The sequence below is a fragment of the Haliotis asinina genome, unplaced genomic scaffold (assembly GCF_037392515.1).
Source record: "Haliotis asinina isolate JCU_RB_2024 unplaced genomic scaffold, JCU_Hal_asi_v2 scaffold_18, whole genome shotgun sequence".
NCBI lineage: Eukaryota > Metazoa > Mollusca > Gastropoda > Lepetellida > Haliotidae > Haliotis > Haliotis asinina.
The window spans coordinates 133700-150325 of record NW_027133890.1 but is presented as its reverse complement, the minus strand read 5'-3'; the positions used below and the strand labels follow the sequence as shown (position 1 = coordinate 150325).

Below are 16626 nucleotides of genomic sequence, written 5' to 3'. Positions count from 1 at the left end.
TCGTGGAGGGGCAGGACTGAAGTCATAGAGACTCACAAGCGACAAACTGCCGAACACGGCCACCCATCAAAGGACTATTCGGGCTCAACCCTGTTTAATTTCATCTTCTTGTGGAATGAGCTTTTAGACCAGACCAGACATTATGACATACTCAATAAATTCGAAAAATGTTACGATGTTGAATGCTTTTCGGTTAGTAAAAATAGTCATGGGCTTGTATTTCTTGCATCTGTACAATTCGGCGTTATACAGTAGATTCAAACAGATACGTACTTGTATTTCTTGTATCTGTACAATTCGGCGTTGTACGGTAGATTCAAGCCGTCCTGTGCTCGTGTTACTGGTATCTGAACAATTCGGTGTTATATGGTAGATAGAAACAGGTTTGTATTTGTGTTCCTTGTATCTGTACAATTCGTCCTTATACAGTAGATACAAACAGTCCTGTGGTTGTATTCCTTGTACATGTACAATTTGTCGTTATATATTTATGATACAATCATGTGATTGCATTGTTTGGATGTGTACAATGAGTCGTTTTGTAGTAGATACAACCTTGTGATTGTATTGTTTGGATGTGTACAATTAGTCGTTTTATAGTAGATACAACCTTGTGATTGTATTGGTTGTGTATTCCTTGTCTGTATAATTCGTCGTCATATAGTAGACACAGACATTTTGTCAATGTATTCCTTGTCTGTATAATTCGTCGTCATATAGTAGACACAGACATTTTGTCATTGTATTCCTTGTCTGTATAATTCGTCGTCATATAGTAGACACAGACATTTTGTCATTGTATTCCTTGTATCTGTATAATTCGTCGTTATACTGAAGAGTGTTGGTAACATTAGGAAATTAAATCACGTAAGGATCTGATGGCAAATACGCAGTGCTACAAACCCGATTTACAGAGGACGCTCGTCACTGAGAATCACACAGGAAGATAACAAAGTGACACTAGTTTCACCATGGATCCTGAAGGTTTCAAAACCACAATGCAGTTTCATGTTGATTCAGTTACACATAAATAGACAGAGAGACAGCCAGATTGACAGCAGATATGTAGATTTAGATCAAAAGACAGACAAATAGAAAGACAGAAATAGATATATAGACAGAGATAGATAGATAGACAGACAGACAGACAGACAGACAGACAGACAGACAGACAGACAGACAGACAGACAGATAGATAGATAGATAGATAGATAGATAGATAGATAGATATTACTCAAGGGACAGTCGGCTAACTATATCACCGAGCAGTCGTTTTGATCGTCAACTGGTGAAATATAGCTGATAACCATCTTCGCATCAAGGACAACACCTCTCTGCAGGTGTGTGTAATCCTTGGACGTCCTCTTAGAAGTTCCCGTTGTGTCATCGCCATCCACGACCTCATCATCATCTCCACCTGGGTAGCAGTCTGCTAACACAAGCATTTCAGTGTCGCCATCTGCATCGGGGACATCTTTGTTGTAGGGAGAACACTGGAGGTCTATGTCCTCATCTCTGATCTCCCAGTACAGCTCTAATTCCTGGTAACCCGCAGAAGGAGTGGCCCGTCGCCTGGGAGTATCACCCGGTGTCCCTTCGCGCAGGTGTTGTCTGTTGTGACACAGAAAGGAAGAAATTCAGTGGCAATATTTAGCTATTGAAATCGGTTACACGAAGTCATATTGGTTTCATCTCTTGGTAAGTGAGGTGAACACATAGTAAAGTGTCGAAAACATCGTCGTAAACTTTGAGAGAATTATTGTCGCCATTGCCATTTTCCACAAATTGTATTACCCGACTGCACGAGATATTTTACATTATTTACAATGAACCTTATCCAGGAGAACTAAGATAGGTGAGAACACTGCATGAGTGAGTATGGCTAGGCGGTATGTAGCTATATTTCAGCAATATCACGGCGGGGGATACCAGAAATGGTCATCACACATTGTGCGCATGTAGGGACGTTAGCCTGCCGCACCAGGCCACACTACAAGACATGTAACAGGTACGTCCTGGCAAGCGATCCTACTGACCGTGTATGGAACCTGCGTCTGTAGTACCGCAGACCGAAACATGAACTTGCCACCAGGATGACAACAACAACCAGCACAGTCAGCGTCACAGCGACTGTAGGGGGTCCACCAGCTGCAGTACTTGAGGTGCCTGGCAAATTATATTAAAACTACATAATAGTACGTCATGATAAACAGTTGTCAGTTTGACTCCTTGGTCGTAAAAATCTACGAGCTGGTTGCTGCAAACAGTTCATGGTGTTTGATTATTACATTTCTACCTATTGCAACCATCACCTGTACATTCCAACATTGCACGATGGTCAGTCTGGTATGGCAATCGCTCGAAGTTTACCTGTCATTACCTGTCATTACCTATCATTACCCGTCATTACCTATCGACGCCCTTTTAAAAAAAAAAACCCAAACATTCGGTTTGATATGGCATATGTTATAACACTATCTTCCTCTTTTTTGATGTAAACTACACTCTGCTGTTTTCATGGTATCATATCCTGACTTCCTGTTCCTGATTTCAATCGGACAGCTTGTATCCGCTACTTATATTATTGCGCGGATCGATACATATGTGATTGTACACACTGTTGATCACAAATATAATGACCAAGCATTGTCATCTCCCTTCATCTCGAACCTCAAGCTCCAGACACAAAGCACTTACACCGATATATAATCCATTATGTTTGATATATTAGTTTATGTCATTATACGAGATTTAGGTGGTTTTACGTACAGCTGAGACCTATCAATGGATATTGATAGGAACGACTTGCCATCTAACCACGTACAGATTAGGGATAACTTGCACAAAGCAATCTTAGCGCTATAACTACTTTAAGCCTCTGCTTGGTGAGTGTGGTTCCAGATCCTGTCATACATCAAGGAGGTGTATCACTATCAGGTGTATCACGTTTTACACTTACTTGCGTTGAAGGATCGTGCCAGTTCTTCTGGTACAGTAGCGTTACTGGTACAGTTGACAGTTAGCTGACATCCGTCATCTGAACAAGACGTACAGGAAAGATTACAGTGTTCCCCAAGATGGCCGCTGCGACACCCGTGTAGACACACGCCTGTAGTTTGATGGCACGCATGATGGAGGCAATTCTCAGGGCATGACCTACAGTCTGATCCCCACCGACCACCCACACATCCTTCTATACAGTCGCCACTGTTGCTACAACGTCGTTGTCTACAGTCAGGGTTACACGGAGACGAACACTGGGAGCCATACCACCCATCTACACAACCATGTGTACAGTCTCCACTCTGGTTGTGGCACTCTGGTGTACAGTTGCCCATGACCACAGCATCTCCCCGACAATCTTCAGCTGTGTGGGAGGTATTAGGTGGTCGACAACGCTTACTACAAATCTGGGTACAGAAAGGTCCATAGAAACCTGCTACACAGCCATTGGTGCACCCATCCTTACATGAACCTACGCAATTCTCACACGAGTGTTCACACTCATCACCAAAGTACGATGGATGACATTCCTCGCATTTTCCAGTCTTCCTGTTGCAAACTCTGCATTTGTCAGAACAGTTCTTACACTCCAGCCCGTAGAAAGAGTGCTTACATCCATCATGGCATTTTCTGCCATTGTGACAATATTCCCCGTCACACCCTCCCGGACAAGGTGTACAGGGTACGGTGTGAGTGTCGCAAGGTCGGATACAATTAGAACCCTGGTACCCTGGCTCACAGCCTTCAGTGCATCTTCCAATACCTCGGCGGGGAATCAACTGACACGTGCTGTTCCTACAGTGACTGCTACACACAGATCTACACTGGTCACCGAAGTATCCTGCATAACACTGTGTCAGACACCTGGTGGTCTTGTCATCACAGTCGGAACACTGCTGGTTGCCCCTACAACGAGCACCTGTCAATTGTAACAGCTACATATAAACACAAAACCCTAAACCCGCTTTGCCTGTGCCATCAATAACTAAAAGATGCATACATGTGACTAAACGGATAATATTTTGTAAGATCCTTGTAGTCTAGTAGCTTGTTTAAAAAGATAACATTTCGACATTTCGATGTATATAGACACATAGCTCTATATATTTTTTCTAGGAATAGTAAGATGGATGTAAAGTGTAAGTACAATATATGGGTTGTGCCAATAAGTTGAAGATCAGTAACGTATATTCCCCGAACCAAAACCCCCGATTAAATTCAAACTATTACAGAATACTTAAAATTTTCTACAAGACAAACAACAAACCAGAAAGGAGACGCTGGGACGCATGTAACATAGGACTTTGGAGGGTAAACATTATGTTTCTGTTTTCAACGAAAACCATGTTATTCAGATTTGACTTTTTACAACATTTTCGTCTCCGTGGGCTGTCTGTTATTAGGCGAACACCTGGTGTCATCCCCATGACTTGCAGTGATTCCTTCATATCGTAGTAAGCGCCACTTAGAGTGTGACGAGTCTATGGAGCTGTTCTCTGTCTCTGTTTTCTATCTATGACATGACTATGTGGCACCTCCATGCATCACTGCTTCACATTATGCATATTATATAGTCAGAGTATTAGTTAGTGCTTGTATTATATGTTTTCAAGACTGTAAACTTAACAGCCACAAAGTTGCCTGTACATTATTGAACATAAATAATCAGTCAAAACCCGTTTGGCTTTCTGTGTAGTAAATCATGATACCTTACCAAGCGTGATGTTGGCTAGACCAAATAACAGTAAACCCATCACAACCGTCATGGTATATCTGGAAATAAATGAACGAATTGATTACTGACACCAAACACAAAGTCTGTCGATCACACACATTGGACACAGCGGCTACTGGTGCTGTGCACAGGCGCTATTGGTACTGGGCACAGGCGTTGTTGTTACTGGACACAGGTGCTATTGATACTGGACACATGCGCTACTGATACTGGACACATGCACTACTGGCTACTGACACTAAACACAGACACTATTGGTCACACACATGGGACACGGTGGCTACTGGGGAGAGGCGCTACTGAGCTAGTTCGTGTATTCTTCATGGCGTGGAATGTGAATTTGAAAAATATCGAAAACAACAATACTCCACATCAAAGAGCCAACAATGTACAAGTTTACGAGAAATATTGTATGCAAATAAATTATTCTAGACTTTCACTGATTATCATATAGAAGGAATATGTACTGAAATACTCCTTGTGACCTGACTGATGACTTTGTCATCACTTCCTGTGTTTGATCCAGGAGTTATCCGCTCATCAATATGAACAAGACAAATTAAGGAAACAGTTCTTTAAGACAATGTTTGTGTATAACAATCACAAATGAGTAAAGAGTGCAGTATGTTTCATATTCCCTCCCTCCTTTAATTAGCAGCGACCAAAAACACTTACCTGTGAATGGAAACCCAGCGATTACAGGTGATTTTCGACATACTGATTTTCTGTGAGATGTTACAAACACACACTGCCCTAGTGTCCACTACATCGTGGACTGGACATATTTCTTATCCGGCTAAACTTATTTCTCTTTCTATTTTCTACCTGCGACCAGTCGTATACCCATTCGGGGCACTAAGGAAGACAAGGCCTCCGGGGAACCTGGATATGTATCGGCTCCTGCCACGAGATGTGGAGAACTGGAAATTATTTAACCATTCACATTAGTGGACTGTTTTATTTGCAAGTATGTCATAGGTCACACTTGTAATCCGTGATGACAAGTATGAAAACTGATTTTAAACCTAAACGGAAAAACTGAATACGTCTTCCATTGCATTTCAGAAACTATTCACCACAGTGCAGAAGAATAGTGTATATTGGACTGTAAACAAGCATACATGACAAATTGACCTCACATGCAGTATTACACTAGCTGGGAATTATGTAGATGCAGATACATTTAATTGTATAGGGCACAACCGCGTGCTTTGAATTATTCACGTGTGTAATACGAGTATATATAAACTATATCGTTTTGATATTCGAAGCTATTAAAAGATCATCTGGAAAACAATTAATTAGACCCGCGATTAGACACTCGGTATATATATAGTGTATATATCGCGGGTCAAATTAATTGTTTTCCTGATGATCTTGCAGGCTTCCTTTGAATATTTTACAACCAGGACAACCAGGACGGGCATAAGGATTAAGGTATACTCTACATATCTCGAAGTACCTTAATCCTTATGCCCGTCCTGGGTGTTATGTTGTATCATCGCAAATAGTATTCATACATTCTTCAACAAGGGGACGGGTCTTACAAGGTTAGGTTACAGAAAAGGACGAGGAGTGACGAATGCAAGAGAAGAATTCCAAGTGTGTGAGCATTTTACACCATGAAGCCATCATTCCATTTAGAAAGTGATTAAATGCAACATGTTATAGTCTTGGAGTAAAGTACAGAATGTAGTACTTTGGGGACTGAATCTCATCTAAGCTTCGAATCAATACAGTAGATATATGGCACGATTTTTGCTGGAAATGCTATCAGTGCCATGATTTGTGGAAATTGCTCCCTTTTCGATCCATTTTCATTTCTTCAAGATGAAACATCTTGAGCAAAATGGTGAGCTTGATGTTGAAGAAAGGCAAACTTCCGGATATAGATGCCACGGTCAATATGAATGCCCAGGGCCTTGCAGCGATTGTAAATTATGGAACTGGGAAAGGCAGATTGATACGAGACAATGAAAATCCCAACATAACCCTTATATGTGTGGGCAAAATGTGAAAGGCTGAAACTTTGTGAAATAAAGCCATGAACAGAAAGCGTTTAATGCATCATTTCCTGTTGGCATGCAAATGTTTAGGAGAATGGGGAACGAGATACTCAGTCTCCTTTTCATATTGTTCCAACAACTGTCACATCAGGTCCAGCAAGACACATGGGTTCTCAGTCCTTGCACGCATGATATTGTTTGGGCAACGACAAATGTGGGCCGATGTTTACCACAGGAATGACTCTAACAGTCGATGCAAGATGCGCGATGTGCAGAAGTGTTGGCTTCTTTGCAACGTTGAGAAAGGTAGCGATAATCCTGATTTGAGCCCACCTTCGGTTTAAAATTTCTTTGGAATGAGGATCTGCACGTACATAATTTGTGCATTTTTTACATTTGAACTCTCCACAGACGTGCAGATTCAAAGTGCGTGAACGTTCTTTTTCAGCACTTTAGAACACGTAGGACATTTTTCAGCATTTTAAAACACCGAGGATATTTTTCAGCACTTTAAAACAGTGAAGATATTTTTTCAGCACTTTAAAACACTGAGTACATTTCTCAGCACTTTAAAACACTGAAGATTTTTTTCAGCACTTTAAAACACTGAGGACAATAAGTTCGGGAGCTGTCGAACAGGAAAACTCATAATATCAAGAAGAAAGATTGCACTTTTATTACACTCTGAAGGTGGGATTAAAGGTATACAATTACAGGTCCCGTTTCTTCCTCTATGTCCAAGGAACTGTCTTGACAGGTGCCTGCTTCAACTTCTCCTGCTCCGGTATCTGCTCTTCTTCCCTCCCGACGTTCTTTTCCCCTGAAACAGTTCCAGCAGAAACACATGCACGATCAGCATGCTACAATTGTATACATGCTTTTGCCCTTACATTTACTCCGTGGTGTTACTGTTCTTGACAGTATCCCATCTGGTCTCTACACATGAAAAACATTAGCTGCCAATAAACAGTGCACAGCCCTCTACGGTAGCAGCAACAACTTACCTGTTTCTGGACAGCCCTCTACGGTAGCAACAGGAACCACATAGAGCTGTTGCCAGGATACAGATGACATCCAGCAGCACATACTTCACTGTCTCCATGTTGATAAGTGGGACATCTGAAAGTAATAAGCACAATTATATGACTTTTCTTGTCTGAAAGAGTTAATTGTGTATACCTCAGAAGCCTATTCACACAATACCCGAGTGTATCTCATTTCTTATGTTAGCGTTTGTGTTTCATGTCTCCAACAGTGGGCATATGAATAAATGTACTGTGTTTTCCATTTGTGGGGGGAAGTACATACTCCGTACTACCAGTCCATAACTGCGTTCGGTTTTTGGTGCTTGATATGAAACTTTGTAAGAACTTCCTTCACGCTTGAAACACTATGGAATTCTCTATCAACGCAATGCACGGTGATTTCAAAATGAACTTCGATTATGTAAGGTATCACAGCTAACCCATGAAAATAAAAAATGAAAGGCAGTCCGTGAGACCTTTGAGTAGTACTTACTTGTGCCACAAGTCCCTGGAGGACAGTCAGGTGATGAGGCGTTGTGAGTGCAGTTGTATTTACACATGGTGATGTTGTGTTCACTTTGTTTTGTAAGAACCCCATCAAGACATACAGTACTACATCCATTACAGGACAGTCCACAACCAGGTGTACTATTGTTACAACCACTACAACAAGAGGCGTTGGGTGAGACACAGGTGAGGTTGACGCATTGCTCCAAGCAGCCTTCACAAGGAGACATATGGTGTTCACATCCGACATCACACGCCCCTGTCTGGTGACATCTCTGGTGTTGACAGTTAGAGCTGCATCGCCACCGGGAACACTTGGGGCCATACCAGCCATCAACACAACCGTGGACACACTCGCCAGTCTGGCTGTGGCACTCAGGCGGGCATGAGTCTCCATCTGGACATTGTCCATCAGCGGCCAGGGAGGGGTTAGGACGGCAGGTGTCACTGCATGCTTTAGTACAGTCGTCTCCATAGAAACCGTGTCTGCATTCCTGTTTACAGCCACTCTCACATCCTCCGACACAGTTCTTACATGAGTGTCCACACTCTACTCCTGAATATGGAGGGTGGCACTCCTCACAGGTGCCTGTGATCCTGTTGCAGGACTTACATCTGCTGGAGCATGTCTTACATCCTGCTCCGTAGTAGGAGTCTGTGCAACCAGAGAAACACGCTCCAGACACCTGACAATATTCCCCATCACATCCACCTGGACATCTGGTACAGCCTATGTGGTGAGTGTCACATGGTCTCTGGCAGGTGAGTCCCTGGAATCCAGGTATACAACCATCAGTACATCTCTCAATACCTTTGTCAGGGACCAATTCACATGTGTGGTACCTGCACCTTCTGCTGCCAACATCCTGGCAGGTTGGGCCGAAATATCCTCTGTGGCACTTTGTCTTGCATAGACCTGTCTGTTCATCACATTCAGAACAATGATGACTGTCGGGACATTTGGCACCTGTAAATGTGAATGTTGTTATTTGGCAGTGTTATTTATTGTGTAAAATGTTCCAAGTGGACTACATTGTACGTTTGACATTTAGTTAAGGTACTGTGGCGTGCTGTATGTAGACAGTTTTGGACGGGACTTCAGTGTACGGCAAGTCTGTGTGACTTTCACATGGTGTTGGAGGGTCTTTTGGATTCCGTATCCTAGGTATGAAAGGGCAGCTTACTTTCCCCTCATCTCACATGTAGTTCGGTTTATTATTACTAATTTTTGTTTATTGTCAGTTTGAACTCCAGGGTTTATTCATGAGCAATACAGATAGTGAATTTCTGTTATCAGTCTAAGGGAGATAACCCCTCGTACATTTATAGACATGTCATATTAGAGTTACCTCTCCTGTATTTTATGTAACTGGAATTCCACAAAGCAAAGAACAAGTATATCCAACATCAGGCATGAGATAGTAATTAGAGGATCGCCAAGTGTTTAAAATCCACTACTAGACTCAGTATCATAGATCCTGGGTGAAAGAAAAAGAGAAGAAAGAATATGATTGATCCGGGGTGGGAGAAAAAGAGAGGAAAGTCGACTCTAGAAATGAATTACAAGCATATGGAAAAACTTGTTTTGCGATGTTATGACCATGAAAACTTTAATTAGAGCAACATAATTTACACTGAGTAAAGTTCAGTCTAGGTGGATTCTAATAATGTTAAGATGTTGTCAACAGTTGATTTTCGACTGGCGTATTACACACCGAAATACAATCCCATGTTTCATGTGTAGGTGGAGCGTCGTGACTGGGACCGACTCCTTTGTCCGTGTTTGAGCGAATTTTGATGATTGAATGTTATACAGATATTCTTGAGAAATTTCTTCTTCCAAATGCAGAAGTCTTTCATGGGAGTGGCTGGGTTTTGCAACAAGACAATGACCCAAAACACGCTGCAAAGCATTCTAAACAGCCGTTTTCCAAGAGAAAACTGTGACTTTGCTTTCATTTCCCAGCTACAGTCGTGGTCTGAATCCAAATGAGAACATCTGGGAGATAATGAAGGAGAGTGTTAACCATAAGGGTCTCACCACACGTCAAAACATGGTGAGACAGGTAGTGACATATTGGGACAGTATCCCCATGGAACTCTAATCTCTCTCATAAGGAGCATGTCTACTCGCATTAAACTGTGCATGGATCTGATAAAATACCAATTTTGTAACTGCAGAAATACACATTGTATGTATAGAATGCTTATTAATTTCTGATTTTCAGTCATTATTTGATTTTTAGAAATGGTCTTGGGACTCTCGGATTATGAACGGATCAAGTTACACCGCATGCTCAACCCATGCTCGTTGGGAAACGGGTCCATTGCTGTAGTGGGGTGAATGTTACCATCTATGTCTTTATTGCAATAATCACGGTCTTGATATAATGACTTTTAATTTGAATACTCATTTTATAATACTTTAAGTTATATTATTTTGATATTTTATTTTGTACATTTCCTACCCACGCCGAAGACCCGGGTTTGATTCCCTTCATGCATAAAGTGAGTGGAGCCGATTCATGGTGTCCCCCGTCATGATGTTGCTGGAATATTGCTAAAAGAGGCATAAACCATTCTCTCTCACTCACCCCTCATCAGTGACACACGACAGCTAATAGGTTTGTCCACAATTCAACAGGACTTGCCACAAATGATTGCACGACGTTGACTTGAAACAGTTTCATAATGTCCGGCTTTGATACACCCTCTCACTATTTCTGCACAGCCACTTTGCTACCTCTGCAGTAATTTGTATTGACTTGATAACCATATTATTGTAAGCTGGTTTCACGGCATGCTAATCGTTTAGAAATTTATTCCCGGTGGACTTTTATCGCAAACCGCAACAATACGTTATTTCGTAGATATGCCTTTTGCTGCAGACGTTAGTTCAAATAAAGCAACATACAGACTCCACTGATGGGAACTAGTACAGTAAAAGCAGCTTAATCCCATAAACACATACAATTCCCAACAAACGTGTAAATTCTTGACAAGGCAGAAGATGATAGTGCTGATGAGTGACGTCTCATCTGTGTGTTTTGATTTCATCGGGAACATTTGGTTTTGCCAACTCTGACAACCTACATCTTAGCAATAGCAACGTAGATTAAACCACTTACACGTGCATAGAAACAGGAACAACTGAGACATTTAACACATGAAAATGATGCCTTCATGCAAACAAACCCCACAGGTGATGTTTCTTTCTTTGTTACCGGAGAAATAGCACTGTCAACTGACACCATTGCGTTAAGCCAATGTAATTATAGTGGAACGCGGGGCATATGCCATATGCCAAAACTAACACACAGTATACACAGTATACAGAGTACACAGAGTATACGCAATATACACATGTAGCTCGTCTGCTTACCTTGGATGATGATAACTATGCATGCGGCTACAATCCCAAGTAGCCACATTTTCATCAATGAGAACAAGACAGCCGAGGAAAGCCCAGTTAGGCTATTTGATAATAAAGGGTTGCATGTACAAGTGTGATAGATGCAACTGCGGTTTGTTATACATTTGCAAATGCTTTTACATAACATTGGATCTAATGACCAGCATCCGTGATGTGAAACCCGTCAATACTCAGTTCAGAACACAATACCGTTCAAATTAGAGGTTTTGCTTTCTTTTTCCGGATAAAATCGTGCTTGTAAGAAATATTAATAGATTTCAGTAGGAATCGAATGTAAAACAACAACACTGAATACATTTCCTGTGCATTGTACATAATAGGAACAGATCTGTTTATTGCCTTTATACGCGTCGTTCTGTTTTGAAGTTGCACGACTCCAGAGAGAAGTATGGAGGCTAGCATGAGTTACAATGTCATCAATGAGGTATATGGCGTGGATCACCCTGACATCTGCACCAAGGTTCCACACCGACACACCGAGGATTTGTCTGTGTGTTTCCTCCTTTTAAGACATTGAAGGAATTAAAACCAACTAAAACCAAGCAAAGTTCGGGAGGAATCCGTGTTAAAATGGACACAGTAACATGCATGTACCATGACAATACGTAATGTGATAGTAGACATTTTGGTATAGGAATGCTTGAGTGAGTGTAACGCCGGTTTCACCAGTGTTAAAGGGGTTGTGGGCTTCAAGTGTTGAACATATGAGCACGGATATTGTGATATCTAAACGGTACGTGGTGGGGTTCGAACTAGCATTTATTGGTTTCAGATCATTTGTACAGAGCAAACTGGTCAACCCGTGCCCACCAAGGTGTTTGGATGTTACCGCTATATACGGTAAACAGATGGAATCAGGACACCAATAGTCTACACTATAGACAGTCTTACGTTTACACACCTTCCTTGATGTCTTGGTATCATCTGACTGCTTCTTGTTAATCCCTGCACATGTAACTTTGTTAATATCTGTATGTGTGAATATGTTTACAGGTACACTTTCCTAACCTCAGTATATGTAAATTGCTTGACAAAATGTAGATATCGTAATAAACTTAGCTCTGGGATGAAACGGTAATCCCCTGCTGACTGAAGGCAAACTGGGATACACCGTAAAGGTGTCCCTCAAATGATCCAAGATGTTTTTCATTGTTGCAAAAACATAATCTTAATTCAATTGAAGATGAAATACATTCCTTACATTATCGTAAAAAATCTGCCACAGTCTTTGTAAGCATTTCGTGTCTCCATATCTGTTTTTGAGCGTATCTTTTTTATTACACGTGATTGTGGCTGCTGTTTGTATTTATTTTTAAAATGAAGCTAAGTATTCCTGTAATATCATACATTTATATCCAGTTGTTTTGTCGTTACATCACTAACTTGCAATCATGGTAAAAGTACAACATTCAAAGTACATAAAATATTGAGATTGTCCGTGATGAATATGTAGTGATATCTGTATGAGATCGCCATCGCCATGGTGTTTGATGAATTTATAAATATAAAACACAGTGCTGACAACAGAGCCAGATGGCGTTACCTGTGAGTGTATCTGCACATACATGGTCTTGTCGCTTTATAACTGAAATATTATCAAACAATTGGAAGCCTAAAAACATATCAAGTTTCAGTGAACTATTCTTTTAGCTGGACAATGATCTAGCAGATTATGGCGTTGTTCATAAACACAGATGGCGCATCCTCAGATGTGATGGATGCGCAGATACGGTACGTCATCGATAACCTGAAGCCTGACATGAAGATGTTTTAAGCCAAATCATTCCATGGCCAGGAACCATTAGCAAAGTCATGAGAGTATATAAGTAATGGGAGTATACAACATCTATCAGAATCACAAGGCTTGAGCCGATTAAGTCAAGTGGAGAATAGAGACAGAGAGTGGCACCCTTCATCATTTGTCCAACAGAACGGTCCAAAATCGTCTAAAATCGACCGGGTACACTCGGACAACCCATCGTCGATTGTTATCCACAGACCACAAAGTAATTATTATGACAGTAAAACTGTTTTTGGGTGCGCACCACCAGCTTATAAAGTGAGGCATTTTCAATTCAAACTTTCTGTTGATTGTTCTGTCGTCGAATGGAACAACGTCTGCAAGCCCTCATATCGCCACTAAGTAGACAAAGTTTTCTGTCCTCTGTAAACTGTTGATAAAACTTTGAATCGGAATCGTCTGCAAACATGTCGTAACACTATTTGCAGACAGCCTGTCTTCCATTGCTTAATACAATCACATATTTGTTGTCAGTAGTAGTCTGTTTGGGACACGCTATTGTTATGGCTCCTTGTGTGGTGGCGAGTGGTCCTGTGCGTAGTGCTCAGGTCACCATCAGTTGAAGTTTTAAGCACCGTCGAGCTCGGACAGTCCTTGGATGGGTGACCGTTTGGCAGTTTAACTCCTGAGAGTTCTTAGGACTTCGGTCCTGCCCCACAACGAAGCACATGGGAAACATGTGGTCTCACCTTATTCAAGTGAGTTTGCTCAAATTTGCCTCTGTTCACCCGGCAGAAAATGGGTACCCGGTGAGACAGAGTCCTGTGACTATAACCCTCTACGGTTAATGATAATCAGATTTTGCTTAGAGCAACTAGTCAGATGGATACCTGGCGCGCTATATAAGTGAATTATTATCATTACCCTTCAGGGTAACTGCCCAGAGCCTGGTAATAAGGACAGATGTGGAAATCTTTCATTCTGTTATTATGCGTTGGTATTATTACGTTGTTCTAATGTTCTAACGTGATGACAGCGTCTTCTACATGATCTACTGCCATTATATAATCTTGTCACCTTGACGATGTGTGCCCCACACTTAGAAAAATTGCACAATATTATTTCACTCGGGACCAGTCGTCCTGTGCTTCAGCTTTTCTGACACGTGAAGGGTCAATGTGTTCAGAGGTTCAGTTTAACTAAAATGTGATGGCTCGCTCGACCAAGGACATCACCACCTCAGCAATAGCCCAAACCAGATCGATAAACCCCTGAATGTATTGAGGAAATATTTGTTTCAGCAGAATCAACAAATGTCCCGTTCTTTGTTTTCGACCTTGTTTTCAGTTTCACACCGTGTGACGGGTCAAGCACCAATCTGCATAGTAAACTGTTATCACATGCTGGAGAATGTTGGATACTGTATCACTTCTGTGTGATCTGTGTTTTAGTTTCAAATATTCATTACACCGATTTCTTTTTCCAATTATACTCACGTTTTCAATTAGCTCTCATACTTTCTCCAGGTGACAACAACAGTGTCGTTAGTAAAAGTGATTTAAACACAGAGTAAACCCGGGTTTAAACCCATAAGTGCTTCCTAACCGTCAACACACACGTCAATTTGATCTGAGGCACAGCGACTGTGGTTACCAGATGTTATAAACTAAAAACTACAATGCATGGTTTGACCAAAAGCAATCACCAATCAACCAAAAACCTTAAACGTATTGTTTTTCGTATGTAGAGTTTAGTAATGCATGTCGCTCTCAGTACTTAATCATTATGTTCTGGTGTCGTCTCAATGATCTTGTTGAATATGGACGTTACGGCTTCTGTGTTGTAACTATTCAGAATAATACGTAATATATAAAGTACATGGCTTGGATTTAATAATATATACAACGATTCTACATCATGTATTTATTGATCTTTAGGTTAACATTTCAATGATTGTGAAAAAAGTCAGATATCTCTATCTGCGAGCGAGTCTGTATGAATATGTTACTTTTTGCATGTAGTTTTGTTTGGAATTGAATATGAATGTTTGACTTGTGTTCTGCATCAGAGTATTTTAAACGTAAATTACAGATATGTAAATGTTTAATTCTGTGTAAAAATATCATTGAAATATTTTATCGCTATAGTTGTTTCCACTCTCAATAGCCACCCAAATAAATAGCATGGTTTAGGTTTTGGGACGATGAGACACCGGTCATATGATGTTGTCCTGTCCCTGACTTTGGCGCTGTGAGCATGACGTAAATTATCTCCCTTTCATCTCAAATCATTAATGATCTTAAGAGAGAGAGATATGTTGTTATTTGGCTTAATTTCACCCACTGTCTTCACTCTATATTTATCAATAATCATTTAGTTTCATTTAATTATATGACCAACTTATCACTTCTGGTAAATGTTTGAACTCACTCACTGTGTGTGTGCGTGTGCGTCTCTCTCTCTCTCTCTGTGTCTGAGTGTGTGTGTGCGTGTGTCTGTGTATGTCTGAGTGTGTGTCTGTGTGTGTGTGTGTCTGTCTGTCTGTGTGTGTATCTAATGCCTAAAAGTGTATTTAGAATGCATGTATTTTTCATGTTGATGAAAGTGACATTTGTCATAAGTGTGCCAGGTTCGAATAACGACTACTTTACATTAGGTGAGTGGACAGAGACAAGCAAAGTGTCAGTAACACTCGCATACTCTGAACAACAACCACCTATTATTGTCCTCGTCACAGGATCTTCAGTAACAGAGAAATAATTGTCTCGTTGTTAGCAGTCAAGCACATCCAGTACCATCAGTCTACATGACACACTTCCTGGACACATTGTCAGTCCTCACATTATGTAGTACATAGAAACAGTGGTATCTTGTCAGAGTGTAGTATAATACATAAAAGCTCTCCTCTGATGGTATTCCTTCTGTAAGTACAATTCCTAGGTATCTAGTAGATACAAACTGTCCTGTAACTGTTTTTCTTGTACATGTACAATTGTCGTTATACAACACGCATTGTTCACAGACAGATAGATTGATATCCCTGTATTCTGGTGCTCTATAACCTTAGTCAGGGGCAGTTGGGCAACTATATCACAGATGAGTTACTTCATCGTCAACGGGTGTGTATAGGTGATAACCATCTTGGCATCAAGGACAACACTTCTCTCAAGGTGTGT

General features: G+C 41.0%; 2 protein-coding genes across 2 annotated transcripts; both read right to left on the bottom strand.

The window, feature by feature from the left end:
* Window positions 1–1253: 1253 nt before the first annotated feature.
* LOC137269917 (scavenger receptor class F member 1-like) lies at window positions 1254–5454 on the bottom strand. Its single transcript, XM_067803760.1, has 6 exons — window positions 5414–5454; window positions 4718–4776; window positions 3161–3922; window positions 2960–3037; window positions 2037–2166; window positions 1254–1611 (listed from the first exon to the last, which is right to left on the bottom strand). The coding sequence occupies exons 1-6, from the start codon at window positions 5452–5454 to the stop codon at window positions 1254–1256; spliced, it is 1428 nt and encodes a 475-aa protein (XP_067659861.1).
* A 1951-nt stretch (window positions 5455–7405) lies between these two features.
* On the bottom strand, window positions 7406–11809 carry LOC137269910 (scavenger receptor class F member 1-like). The gene is made up of 4 exons (XM_067803754.1): window positions 11659–11809; window positions 8263–9243; window positions 7749–7863; window positions 7406–7564 (listed from the first exon to the last, which is right to left on the bottom strand). Exons 1-4 carry the CDS (start codon window positions 11711–11713, stop codon window positions 7441–7443), a joined length of 1275 nt encoding a protein of 424 aa, XP_067659855.1. The 5' UTR covers window positions 11714–11809; the 3' UTR covers window positions 7406–7440.
* Between the last annotated feature and the right edge of the window lie 4817 nt (window positions 11810–16626).